This window comes from Pinus tabuliformis, chromosome Q (assembly GCF_031772625.1).
Source record: "Pinus tabuliformis cultivar Carrire ecotype Pingquan chromosome Q, CPIR1, whole genome shotgun sequence".
Taxonomy (NCBI): Eukaryota; Viridiplantae; Streptophyta; class Pinopsida; order Pinales; family Pinaceae; genus Pinus; species Pinus tabuliformis.
Window position 1 is genome coordinate 969,059,421 of NC_142296.1, and position 12,338 is coordinate 969,071,758.

The 12,338-nt window shown below is 40.6% G+C and overlaps 1 protein-coding gene across 1 annotated transcript in view; it reads right to left on the reverse strand.

Moving 5' to 3' along the window:
- The window catches only part of LOC149222712 (uncharacterized), a 121,768-nt gene extending 110,324 nt beyond the window's left edge, over positions 1–11,444 (reverse strand). Inside the window, exon 1 of the mRNA XM_089387657.1 lies at positions 11,199–11,444. Within this exon, the coding sequence (XP_089243783.1) occupies positions 11,199–11,294 (96 nt within the window). The 5' untranslated portion in view covers positions 11,295–11,444. The remainder of the gene's footprint in view (positions 1–11,198) is intronic.
- Positions 11,445–12,338: the final 894 nt, after the last annotated feature.

Here is a 12,338-nt window from a genome sequence, read left to right on the forward strand (position 1 = left end):
AAGAAATGTTCACTGGTAAGAAACCCGATGTCTCTCATTTTAGAATTTTTGGAAGTCCCGTATATTTTCATGTGCCGAAAGAGAAAAGAAGCAAATTGGGTGCATCTAGAAAGAAAGGAATCTTTGTGGGCTATAGCGAAAATTCTAAGGGCTATAAAATTTATGTGGCTGGTCAAAGGGAAGTTGAGATAAGTCATGATGTCACCTTTGACAAAGATATGGCCCTCAGCAAGATCAACAACCTTCCTATCCCAAGGAAGGACAAAGAAGCTGACACCAGAAGACAGGGTGAAAAAGAGGATGAGACGATGCCTGATGTTGATGAACCTATGGATCCTATTGATCCTCCTCCCCAAGAGCCCTCCTCCTCCAAGAGGAGACCCTCATGGCTTAGGGAGACTCTCGAAGATGTCGAGAGACATATTGCACCAAGGGGGACTTTCCATGAGAGCAAGAAGCCGAATAGGTATCAAGGATACTTGACCGTCATGAGCACTATCATTCAAAATGAGCCTTCATCATTTGAAGAAGCCGTGAAGCAACAAGTATGGAAGGATGCTATGAATGAAGAGTACGAGTCTATTATGAAGAATGATGTCTGGGATGTGGTTCCTAGACCCCAGGACAAATCGGTTGTCACCTCTAAGTGGCTCTACAAAATCAAGCATGGAGCTGATGGAAGTGCAGAAAAGTTCAAGGCTCGCTTTGTTGCTCGAGGCTTCTCTCAAAAGGAAGGTGTAGATTACAATGAGATATTTGCACCTGTTGCTGATACACCACCATCCACTCGATCATAGCCCTTGCTGCCTCGCAAGGATGGAACCTACATCAGATGGATGTCAAGACCACTTTCTTGCATGGTTCGATCAAAGAGGAAGTCTATGTGGAACAACCCGAGGGGTTTGAGGTTCATGACCGGGAATCTCATGTATGCAGGTTGAAGAAGGCTCTTTATGGCTTGAAGCAAGCACCCCGAGCTAGGTATGAAAGGATTGATAACTATCGGATGAAGCTGAGATTCACTAGAAGTGAAGTCGATCTGAACCTTTACTTTAAGGTTGAAGATGATAAACCTCTCATACTGGTACTTTATGTGGACAACCTCTTTCTGACAGGTGCATACCCTCTCATTCAAAAATGTAAGAGGGAGTTGGCTTCTGAATTTGACATGAAGGACCTAGGACTAATGCACTACTTCCTACAGTTGGAGGTCTGGCAAAAGCTAGGAGAAATTTTCCTATCTCAAGGAAAATATGTTTTGAAGATATTGGAAAGATTTGGGATGGTGGACTGTAAGCCTGTGACTACCCGATGGAACTTAACTTTAAGAAGTTATGTGGTAGTGTTGTTGGACCTGAATTGGGAAATGCTTTTGAGTATCGTCAACTCATAGGAGCGTTGATGTTCTTGGTGAACTCCCGTCCAGACATATGTTTTGCAGTTAATACGTTGAGCCAATATATGGTTGAGCCTCATCATATACATTGGGTCGGTGATAAGAATCTTCTGAGATATCTTCGGGGCACAATCACTCATGGACTAAGATACATTGCCAGAGATGTGAGGCTGCATGGTTATTCAGATGTTGATTGAGCCGGTAGTGTGGTGGATCGCAAGAGCACTTCTGGATGATGTTTTTCTTTGGGTTTTGCTTCAATATCCTAGATGAGCAGGAAGCAAAAATCGGTTGCCTTGAGCACCGCTGAGGCCGAATACATAGCTGCTAGTATGGCCTTCTATGAAGTTGTCTGTTGAGGAAGCTCTTCAGTGAGTTGTTTGTACATGTGTTGGATACTATCGTGATCCTCTGCGATAACCTGAGTGGGATCTGATCATCAGCGAATCTCTTATTTCATGATCGCTCCAAGCACATAGATATCAGGTACCACTTTATCCGGGATATGGTCCAATAAGGAGCAATAAGGCTCCATCACATCGGGACTGATGAGCAAGTCATCGATATTCTGACAAAGCCCCTGGGAAAGGTCAAATTCTTGACTTTCCGAGAACGACTAGGAGTTGTGGAGAGACCCTCTTATGAGGGTCCTGTATGATATGGACATTGAGCTCTGGGAGCTTCGAGGGGCTTGGGGTACTTCTTGGAGCGATGAGCAACCATAGGGTGAGTGGTTCAACCTTCCCCTAGTGGTTTGTTGTGTACAGGGTGAGTGGTTCAGCCTTCCCCTAGTGGTTTGTTGTGTACAGGGTGAGTGGTTCAGCCTTCCCCTAGTGGTTTTTTGTGTACAGGGTGAGTGGTTCAGCCTTCCCCTGTGATACCCCGTGGCGATACATGTAGGCAAGATGCGTGATTCATTCTTCTCCTGCTAAGACATCCTACCCATGCAATCTAGGACTCATGGGAAGTACCTCTCATCTAGCCAATGAGTAGGGAAATGAGGATATGGACCATAGTACTACCGATGGACGCATCGTGTACTACCGTACTCCTATGCTAGGATGACCAATATTGATCTGGGATCAATTGGAACTGAATTCGGGTCAGTAAGAGTGGTATGACACACTCTCTTTTGGAACTAACTTCAGGTCAGTAAGAGTGGTATGAGACACTCTCTTTTATCTGGGACTAACTTCGGGTCAGTAGAGAATGGTATGATACATTCTCGATCACTTCCTCTTCTTCATAGTTCAGCAAAGTAGAGCAGTGCATTGATGGCAGAGATAATATCGACTGGCAGATGGATTAGCAAATGGAGTTCTCCCTAGTTGAGAGGGAGTGTTAAAATTGGCAACTAGGGCCAAACTCCACATGGGTCATCTTATTTATGACAGCTGATATTTTTCTTGGATTCCTCTCTCCGAGAGGTGTAGGATTGATCTAAAGATCATCTGATTCCGACATGTAAAAATGAAGATATGAATTTATTTGTATTATTGAAAAATTGTCAAGGTCGGCCAACAAGCAAAACAAACATTTTAACCCCCAATTCATCCTCAACGTTGCATATAAAAGGAGGAGACCTCAAGTCATTATTTCATCATCTCATCTTCACTCATCTCTCTCTCCTCACTTGATTGGGTACGCAGATTAGGGCAGCTATCTCTCACACGTGCGAAGGAAGGAGTTGACTACGTTGACCAGTGTTGACCGAGCTGCAGGAAGACTAATTGGTTGCATTGACCTGTTTTGACTGCGGATTGGGTGAGGCAGCTTCTCCTTAGTTGGCCGCAGATCTGGGCACTGAAACCGAGGTGATCTGACCTCTGGTTTGACCAGCGTTGACTGCCCTAGTTGCTAGCTGCAGTTTGACTTTAGTTGACCAGACTTTGACTGAATTTTTCGGACTGTTTTGGACTGTTTGGGTCTGTTGTTGAAGGCCAAAGTTGACTGGGTTTGACCAAGCTGTTTAGAGGAAGAATTCTGCCCTATTTGACCAATGTTGACTTTTCTGGTTAGGGCTTTTCTGCTGTTGTCATAAATTATCAGATTTGTAAATTTGTACTATCTCTCTCTGCTGAACTATTGAAGAATACAAGAGGAATTGATCAAGGGTTTCCCCAAATTAGGGTTTGTCCCTAGCTGGTGCCACATCTTGTGTCCTCTTGTCTTGGCTTGTCTTCTACTGTTTATGTTTATGTTCTATCTGCATTTTACTATCATGTTGATGTGATTGCTAAATTGGATATTGATATTGGGCTAATAAAGAAATTGAAGTAAATTGCTCTTAAGCATAGAACATACCAAAAATTAACTAACGACCAAGACCCTTACAAACTGGACCAAGACATCTTCCATCCATCAACCTTGTCATGCATCAGTTCCATGGCTTCCTATAGCAGTCGGGCCTCTTCACACTTGTTTTTTGAAAAGATCGCCTCTATAAACAATTCGAGCTCCTTTATCTACTGTGATAGCATTGTTATAATAGCACTGAGATACTGAGACAACATCACTGTAATAACACTGAATTTAAGTCACTGCAATAGCACTTGAGAGGACGTGAGAGCTCTGAGTTAGTGTCATTGTGATAGCACCCAATAGTAATGTGAGTTTATCTCTGTAAAGACAACGAGCCTCTTCTACAAAAGTAGCACTGAACTGAAGTCATCATACTGTGATATCACTCAAATTATATGTCTTTGAAATAATGTCTGAACTTTTGTGTAATCTCTGAAAGTAGGTTTCTTGAAATCCAAACTTATGTTATATATGAAATGCAAAGATCCAGTGCTTGTATATATAGTGGTTCGACCATACAAATGAGCCGACATGACATTTCAAACAGTTGTGTCTTCATGTAGGCCGACATGATATCTCCTTATGAAAGCCGACTTGTAGAGGATCCTTTCAACAGCAGGGAGACTTTGATGGATGGAGGAGTCTTCACAAATTTGACTTTGACAAATAACCTAAAGCCTACAATGGAGGCTTGACTTAAGACAAATGACCCAAGCATGAAACCCATGCTTTACTAAGTCAAATCAAATTAATAATAAAAAATTATTTTCACTTTCTTTTGACAAATATATTACATTTGACTCAAGTACAAAATGAAGACCGAGCCTAGTTACATTTTCCAACAAGCTCCACCACCGAGAGCCAACCAGGGATGAGGAAGTTGGATGAGGGGACCCGGAGAGATCTGCGGAGGAGGAAGCTATGCTTCACTTCTCAGGAATCGTGGGCACTAGGGCATAGATGCACAGCGGGAATAGATGCACAGCGGGCAAGGCCCACTACATTGAGGTCTTCTCTGACAGTGACCAGGAGAACGATGTAGAGTTGGAAGCAAATAGAGATGACAGCGTGGCACACGTGGAGAGGGGACCACCACTACCACCACCAGGGGGAGACCCTTTCACACTAGCAGGAGGGGTCCTTGTGTCTTTACGTGGGGTACCTAAGTTTTTGACGTTAAGGATCAGAGGCACAATACAAGGGAAGCGTGTCTCAGTTTTGGTGGACAATGGGGCCACCCACAACTTCATTGATGCACATATGGTGCAAAGGAGAGGGATCGCGATCAAGGAGTTTGAGGGGTTCTCAGTCCTTATGCCGGGGGCAGAACCATGCAGTGTACACGCTATGTTCCCACTCTAACAGTGACTATGGGGAACTATTCAATCACGGATCATTTCTTCGTGGTGGATGTACTAGACACCAATGTGGTGATGGGTGTCCAGTGGCTCTATTCTCTTGGTTGGGTCACTATTGATTGGAGGAAGTTGGAGATGGAGTTTACAGGGCCAGATGGCAACTTGGTTGTCCTTAGGGGCATGCACTCTTACCCACCACAGACTGTTTCAGCACACAGGATGGAGGCTGACCTGAGGCATGGTGACATTGAGTGGGCGGTGGAGTTGAGGATTTCTGAGGCTGGGGGTCAACCCAGGCCACCACACCCTGACGTACAAGCCATTTTAGATAGGTACCTGGTGGTGTTTGGAGACATACCACTAGGGCAGCCACCTGACCGGGGGTTTGAGCACATGATTGAGTTAGAGCCATGGGTACAGGTCATGACTATCACCTCGTACAGACATCCCAAGGCTTATAGGGATGAGATTTTGAGGGCCATCCATGAGCTGTTGGCACTTGGGTATATTAGACTTAGCTCCAACCCTTTTGCTTCATCAATCGCCCTAGTGAAGAAGACGGATGGGACATTACACATGTGCATAGATTATTGGGCCCTCAACAAGAAGACCATGAAGAACCGCTACCCCATCCCACACATAGATGAGCTGATGGACGAGCTGAGAGGGGCTAAGTTCTTCTCCAAGATCGACTTGCGTTCGGGGTACCACCAGATCAGAGTGAGGGATCAGGACATCCCTAAGACAACTTTCAGGTGTCACTATGGGCACTTCGAGTTCTTGGTTATGCCCTTCGAGCTAACCAACGCACCTGCCACTTTCCAGTCTTGTATGAACCACGTGTTCCGTGAAAAGTTGCGGAAAGTTGTGTTGGTGTTCTTCAATGATATTTTGATCTATAGCCGGACCTCAGAAGAGAACTTGCAGCACTTGGAGACAGTGTTGCAAATTTTGGAGGAATAGCAGTTTTACACCAAGTTGTCCAAGTGTGAGTTTGGGTTGACAAAGATGCTCTATTTGGGGCATATCATTGGGGAGGATGGCGTGAGAGTACATGAGGAGAAGATCAGGGCCATTCGAAACTGGCCAGTGCCTCGAAATGTGACAAAGTTGAGGGGTTTCGTGGGTATATGTACCTACTACAGGAAGTTCGTGAAGGGCTTCTCTCAATTAGCAGCTCCCCTCACTGATTTGACGAAGAAGGGGGCATTTGAGTGGACAAATGGGGCACAGGAGGCTTTTGAGCGCCTCAAACAGGGTATGAGTAGTTGTCGGCGTTGGCACTTCCAGATTTCACGTAGCCTTTTGTACTTGAGTTTGATGCATCAAGGGAGGGCGGAGGACTAGTCTTGATGCAGGGGAGGCACCCGATAGCTTTAGAGAGCCGGAAGCTACTACCCCACGAGAGGTTATACTCCATCTATGAAAAAGAGATACTAGCCATCATGCATGTGCTAGCCAAGTTCAGGAAATACTTGGTGGGAAATAGGTTTTGAGTGAAGAAAAACCAAAATAGCCTCAAATTCTTCTTGGAGCAGAAGCAGTTGTAGGAGAGGCAACAGAAGTGGGTGAGCAAACTTCAGGCATACGAATTTGACATTGAGTATGTCAAGGGTAAACACAATGTGGTAGCTAATGCGTTGTCCAGGAGGCCAGCCACCATTTCATTGATGAGAATTGCGCCAGATTGGAGGGCACAATTGCTAGTGGAGTATTCCAAGGACCGATTTGCATGTGAGGTCCTTGATGGTGCAGTGACGGATGACCAGTACAAGGTGATGAACGAGGTGATTTACTTTCGGGACCAGATTTATTTAGTGCCCAACTCCCAGTTGAGGGAGAAGATCATGCAGGCTGCCCATGACTCACCGTTAGCAGGGCATCAAGGGTTTACCAAGACATACAGGGCTATCAAGGAGTGCTTTGCATGGAGGGGCCTTAAGGATGATGTTCTGAGGCATGTCTGGGAGTGTGATATGTGCCAAAGGAACAAGGGTGAGCAGACACACCCTATTGGGTTGCTACAACCTCTTCCTATCCCTGAGGGGAAATGGGAGAGCATATCGATGGATTTATTACCAGGTTGCCTACAGTCCAGGGCAAGGACTGCATATACGTGGTGGTAGACAGATTGACGAAGTTTGCCCACTTCAGCCTAGTCTTCGGCCTCTTAGATGGTTGAACTATTTTTCAGGGAGGTATTTTGGCTTCATGGTCTTCCGAAGACCATTTTCAGTGATCGACAACTGGTTCATGGGGGGATTTTGGCAACAGTTGTTTTGAGTGGTACGTACAGAGCTCAACCCAAGTACTAGTTACCATGCCCAGACTAATGGGAAAACACAAATTGTAAACAAATGGTTGGAGGGCTACCTACGCAACTATGTGACAGGCCATCAACGTGCATGGATACGGTGGTTGCATTTGGGCGAGTACTGCTACAACACAACATACCACATGTCCATAGGTATGTCCCCATTCAGAGCTTTGTATGGTTATGATGCATTATCTTTCACTGATGTGATGTTTGGAGATAGCAAGGCCCCTAGGGCCAAGGATTGGATTCAGGAGAGCCAAGATATTTTGCAGGCTCTCAAAACTAACCTAAAGTCTACACAGAACTAGCAAAAATTCTATGCAAACAGGGGTCGAGTAGAAAGGGTGTTTGAGGTTGGGGATTTGGTCTTCATGAGACTTCAGCCGTACAGATAGTCGACAGTCAAAAAGAAGGGGGTCAAGAAGCTCAAGCCTTGCTTTTATGGGCCATACAAAATCACTAGGAGAGTTGGGGAGGCGGCATATGAGTTGGAGCTACCCCGGGCAGTCGAGTCATAACATTTTCCATGTGTCTTGCTTGAACAAGGCACTAGGTCAACAAGTGATAGCAGCTATAGAGTTACCACCCATGGATGATGAGGGGCACTTGGTTCTAGAGCCAGAGGCTATTCTGGACACCCGTGAGAGGCACTTGCGAAACAGGGTCATCAAAGAATTTTTTATCAGATGGAGTAATCTACCTGATGAGGATGCCACTTGGGAGGGAGAGCAAATACTTTAGCATCCTTCATTGTAGTTGCTTGAGGAAAAGCAACATTTTGGCGGGGAGGATTGTGATATTCCCACTTAGCAATATTGCTAAGGGGAAATATCAAATTTGCCAATTTTGTCTTATTTTGCATTTTCACTTAGGAAACATGGGTTATGGGGCTCCACTTGAGTTTTGAAGGTAAGAAAAGGCCAAAACATTAGAGAAAAGGAAAAAAATCGAAGAGCTAGTGGAAGGTGGGGACCACTCATAGTGAAATATGGCCCCCCAAGGAAATACACTCCTTGGAGGGAAAACAATGGGGAGTTCGATGGTTGGTCCCACATGGGAAATCGGGAGGCACATTGACAAAAGAGGAGGAGGCACTCATTTTTGGCATTCTTGATCATTTGAGCATTCACTTTGACTAGCACACCTGATCTGGAGGCCAAGTCTACATGTGCTGTTGAGCACAAGAGATTTTCAGGCGAGAATCTCACCCCTTGCTTCAGTAGAATTCGAGTGTCAGCCCTAGGAGGGAATTGCATCATTTTCAAATCGATCCAGGAGCACTTCAGCGTGTTCTTGGAGCAGCTTTAGCAGAGACTACGTGGGCTTGCGCAGTCCCTTTTATTGCCACACATGGGACACAAGGAGGAGGAGGCATTTGGGGTTGAGATTGTAGGAGCAGCCCAAAAGGGAGTTTTGTTGAGTTTCTCAACCATTTTGGGAGCATTTGGCAGCCTTATTTACAGGTGGGTCGAAATACCCAATAGCTAGAGGAGCTAGGGGAAATTGGGCCGAAATTCCAAGGTCAACATTTGGCCAATTCCTTCGTGGGTTTTTGTGGGTTATTGGTGGAGAGCCCGGGGTTAATTTCCCAGAATTTTCTGAGCACCAGAGGAGGCCCTAGCAGCCATTGTTTGTAGCCAGCAGTGCAGTTTTCACTGGGACAACGCAGAGCTTGTTGGGGACAGCCACATTGCATGTTAGAGCAGCTGATTTCATCACCTAGGCATTGTTAGCTTGCCTTGGGCAAGCCCAGGTGCATGTTTTCTGATCTTACCTTTGTACCCAACATTTATATCAATAAAATGGCTCAGCTCAGCACAGTTTATGGAAATTTCTAGGTGTTTAATGTGTTGTGAATTTTTGTGTGTGTTTTTGCTATGTTTGTTTTGTTTATCATTGTAAATTTCCACTAGGAATATTACATTGATATTAAGCTAAGATCTGTTAGAATCACAAATTCAAGTCGTATAATAGTTTTCTCAGAATGCTGAATTTATTTATGTAATTAAAAACACATTTTAAAATATTAAAAATGGCAATCTCATAATAGTTTTCTCATGATGCTGAATTTATTTATGTAATTAAAAACACATTTTAAAATATTAAAAATGGCAATCTCATAATAGTTTTCTCAGGATGCTGAATTTATTTATGTAATTAAAAACACATTTTAAAATATTAAAAATGGCAATCTCATCTACAAATGGAAATCTCGTCCACAATTGTATCACCAAATCGATATAAAAGTCAATAAGATAAATTAAGTAAACAATGCCTTTTCTATTTAGTATTTCATCTTAAAAACTTTTCTTCTATTATTTGACCATATAGTACAGAAAGATTTGCATGGATATCAAACAGACTTTGTCCCATTGATCCTCCCCAAGATAAGTATTCTATTTTCCTTCATGCTTTTTAAACAAATAATTAGAATTAGAATAAGGTTCAAATATATATATATATAGATATTCATGATTTTTAAACAAATAATTAGAATTAAAATAAGGTTCATATATATATATATATATATACTTTTTGTGGTTTGAAATATTCATAGATTCACCCAAAGCGATCACTTTCCATATACTCATTAAAACCTAATCCCAAAAAAAAAACTTGAAGACTAAATTCAAACCTATTAATTAATTATTTAATCCTTTCAATTTATTTTTATTCTAATAAAAAATATTTTTATATTTTATAGAAAGAACCTACATGATTTTGGTTTTCTAAATTATTTTAACCTAAATAAAAAGCATAACAACAATTTCTCTCCCCTATCCTAAATAAAAGCAATTCACATATACAATTTTTATCCTAAATAAAAAGCATAACAACAATTTCTCTCACCTATCCTAAATAAACGCAATTAACATATACAATCGTATATTAAATTTATAACAACAATTTCTCTCACCTATCCTAAATAAAAGCAATTAACATATATAATTTTTAACCTAAATCAAAAGCATAACAACAATTTCTCTCACCTATCCTAAATAAACGCAATTAACACATACAATAGTATATTAAATTTTTCTATTCCTTATGGTTTTTTATTGCTCATTTCCTTTTATGGTTTATGAATGCCTCATTATACTCATCTTCTTAAAATGGTTTAAAATTACAGAAATTTTGAAATTTAAATAAATTTTAGATGCCAGTTTCTTAAAATGGTTTAAAAATACAGAAATTTTGAAATTTAAATAAATTATAAATGCCAGTCTCAAACTTTTCGGTTTGAACCTTGTCAATCGTAAGGCTAATACAACAAGCTCTATTATAATTATAATGAATTCCTGATATGTATTCCCTCGGGTTTCAGTTAGCAGCGAAGTGTTGTAAAGTCGTCAATTAAAAATAATTTGAATAGTTTTGCAACGATTTATTCCGTGTTCTAACAATTTTGACAACATAATAAACATACATTTCTAAACACTTTAAAGAATTTAAATTTTGGACTAATTGGTCTGGTCATATTTTTCTAGATTTTATTTGCATCAGACATATTTTCCTCGAACCGCTAATGCCAAAAATTCACAAGTTTGCAGGTCACAGCCTATATTTGTATCAAAACTCCTGTATTTTAAAGCATTTTTCAATGAAACTGGAGCTTTGAAGCCCTTGCAAATAACAACGCTAAAATTCATTTGGAAAACAAGAAGACATCATCTCTCAAATTTAAAGAAACAATTTATAACAAATCACGAAATATTCGTGCTGAAGCCAAAGTAAGTTTGATAAACAATTTATAATAAATCACAAAATATTCTTGCCGAAGCCAAAGGAAAAACAAATAATGAAGTAGAATTATATAATTGAGAACCTTTTTCTTCCAATGCTGAACGTCACGCGCAGATTGTGATCGATCGCGGAGAATCGACATGGCAACGGCCAGCTTCACTTGAGCGTCCATTTCCATTTTCTTGCTAGGACTAGTGTTGCACGTCTTCGCCTTAATTTAGCCAGCCAGCCAGCGTAAGCAATATATATAATACTCCACTTAACTTAACTCTGGTTAGAGACTAACCAGAGTTCGCTCATGTTTTGTACAAGCAGCAAGAGGGAGGGAAATTCCCCTTAACTTAACTCTGGTTCAAGGGTAACCGAAGTTAGTTAATATTTCGTATGAGCAGCCTGGGGAAGGGAAATTGGCGTGGTGCAATTAAAACATTATGTTTCCTTATAAATTTATAATTAAAGTAAGATTGTTAAACAATTTCATTATTATTTCATGTTAGTTATGTTTTGAGTAGAAAAAAATGGTTTAAAAATAAATTTATTATTGTTTTGTGTTGGTTGTGTTTTGAGTATAAATTATTATTTATTTGTTAATATAAAATGTTAGGTAAATCTTTTTTAATGATATATTAAATTTTTATTGGTTTATGTTTTGATTATAAATATTTATATAATTGTTAATCTAAAATATTAGTTAAATAATTTATTATTTTATGATATATTAAAATTTTATTTTGATATCAATTTATTTGTGGAGATAATTATTGGGGAGTGGTGTTTAAATAAAAAGATAATAAAACTCCAATTAAAAACAATAAATAATTAATTAATTAATGGGAAAAAAGTTCTATTGTTTTCATTTCCTTAAAACCCATAATATAGTGAGGGTTGTAGGAGTGAGGGGTTCTCTTTCGGAATGGTTTAATTTTAGTGGTATCAATTTCAATTAGATCCCTTATTATAATAGGAGATTCAAATAATGTAATTAGGCATCTTGTACTTGGCATTAATCCAAAAGGGAACTCTGGCATTTGTATAAAAGAATAAAAATCTCCTAGCTTCACTGGAATGGTTTAATTTCAGTGGTATTCATTTCAATTAGATCCCTTGTTATAATAGGATATTCAAATAATGTAATCCAAAAGGGAACTCTCACATCTATATAAAATAATACAAATCTCCTAGCTTCACTCTCAAATTTCCATTTTGACTATTATACGCAACA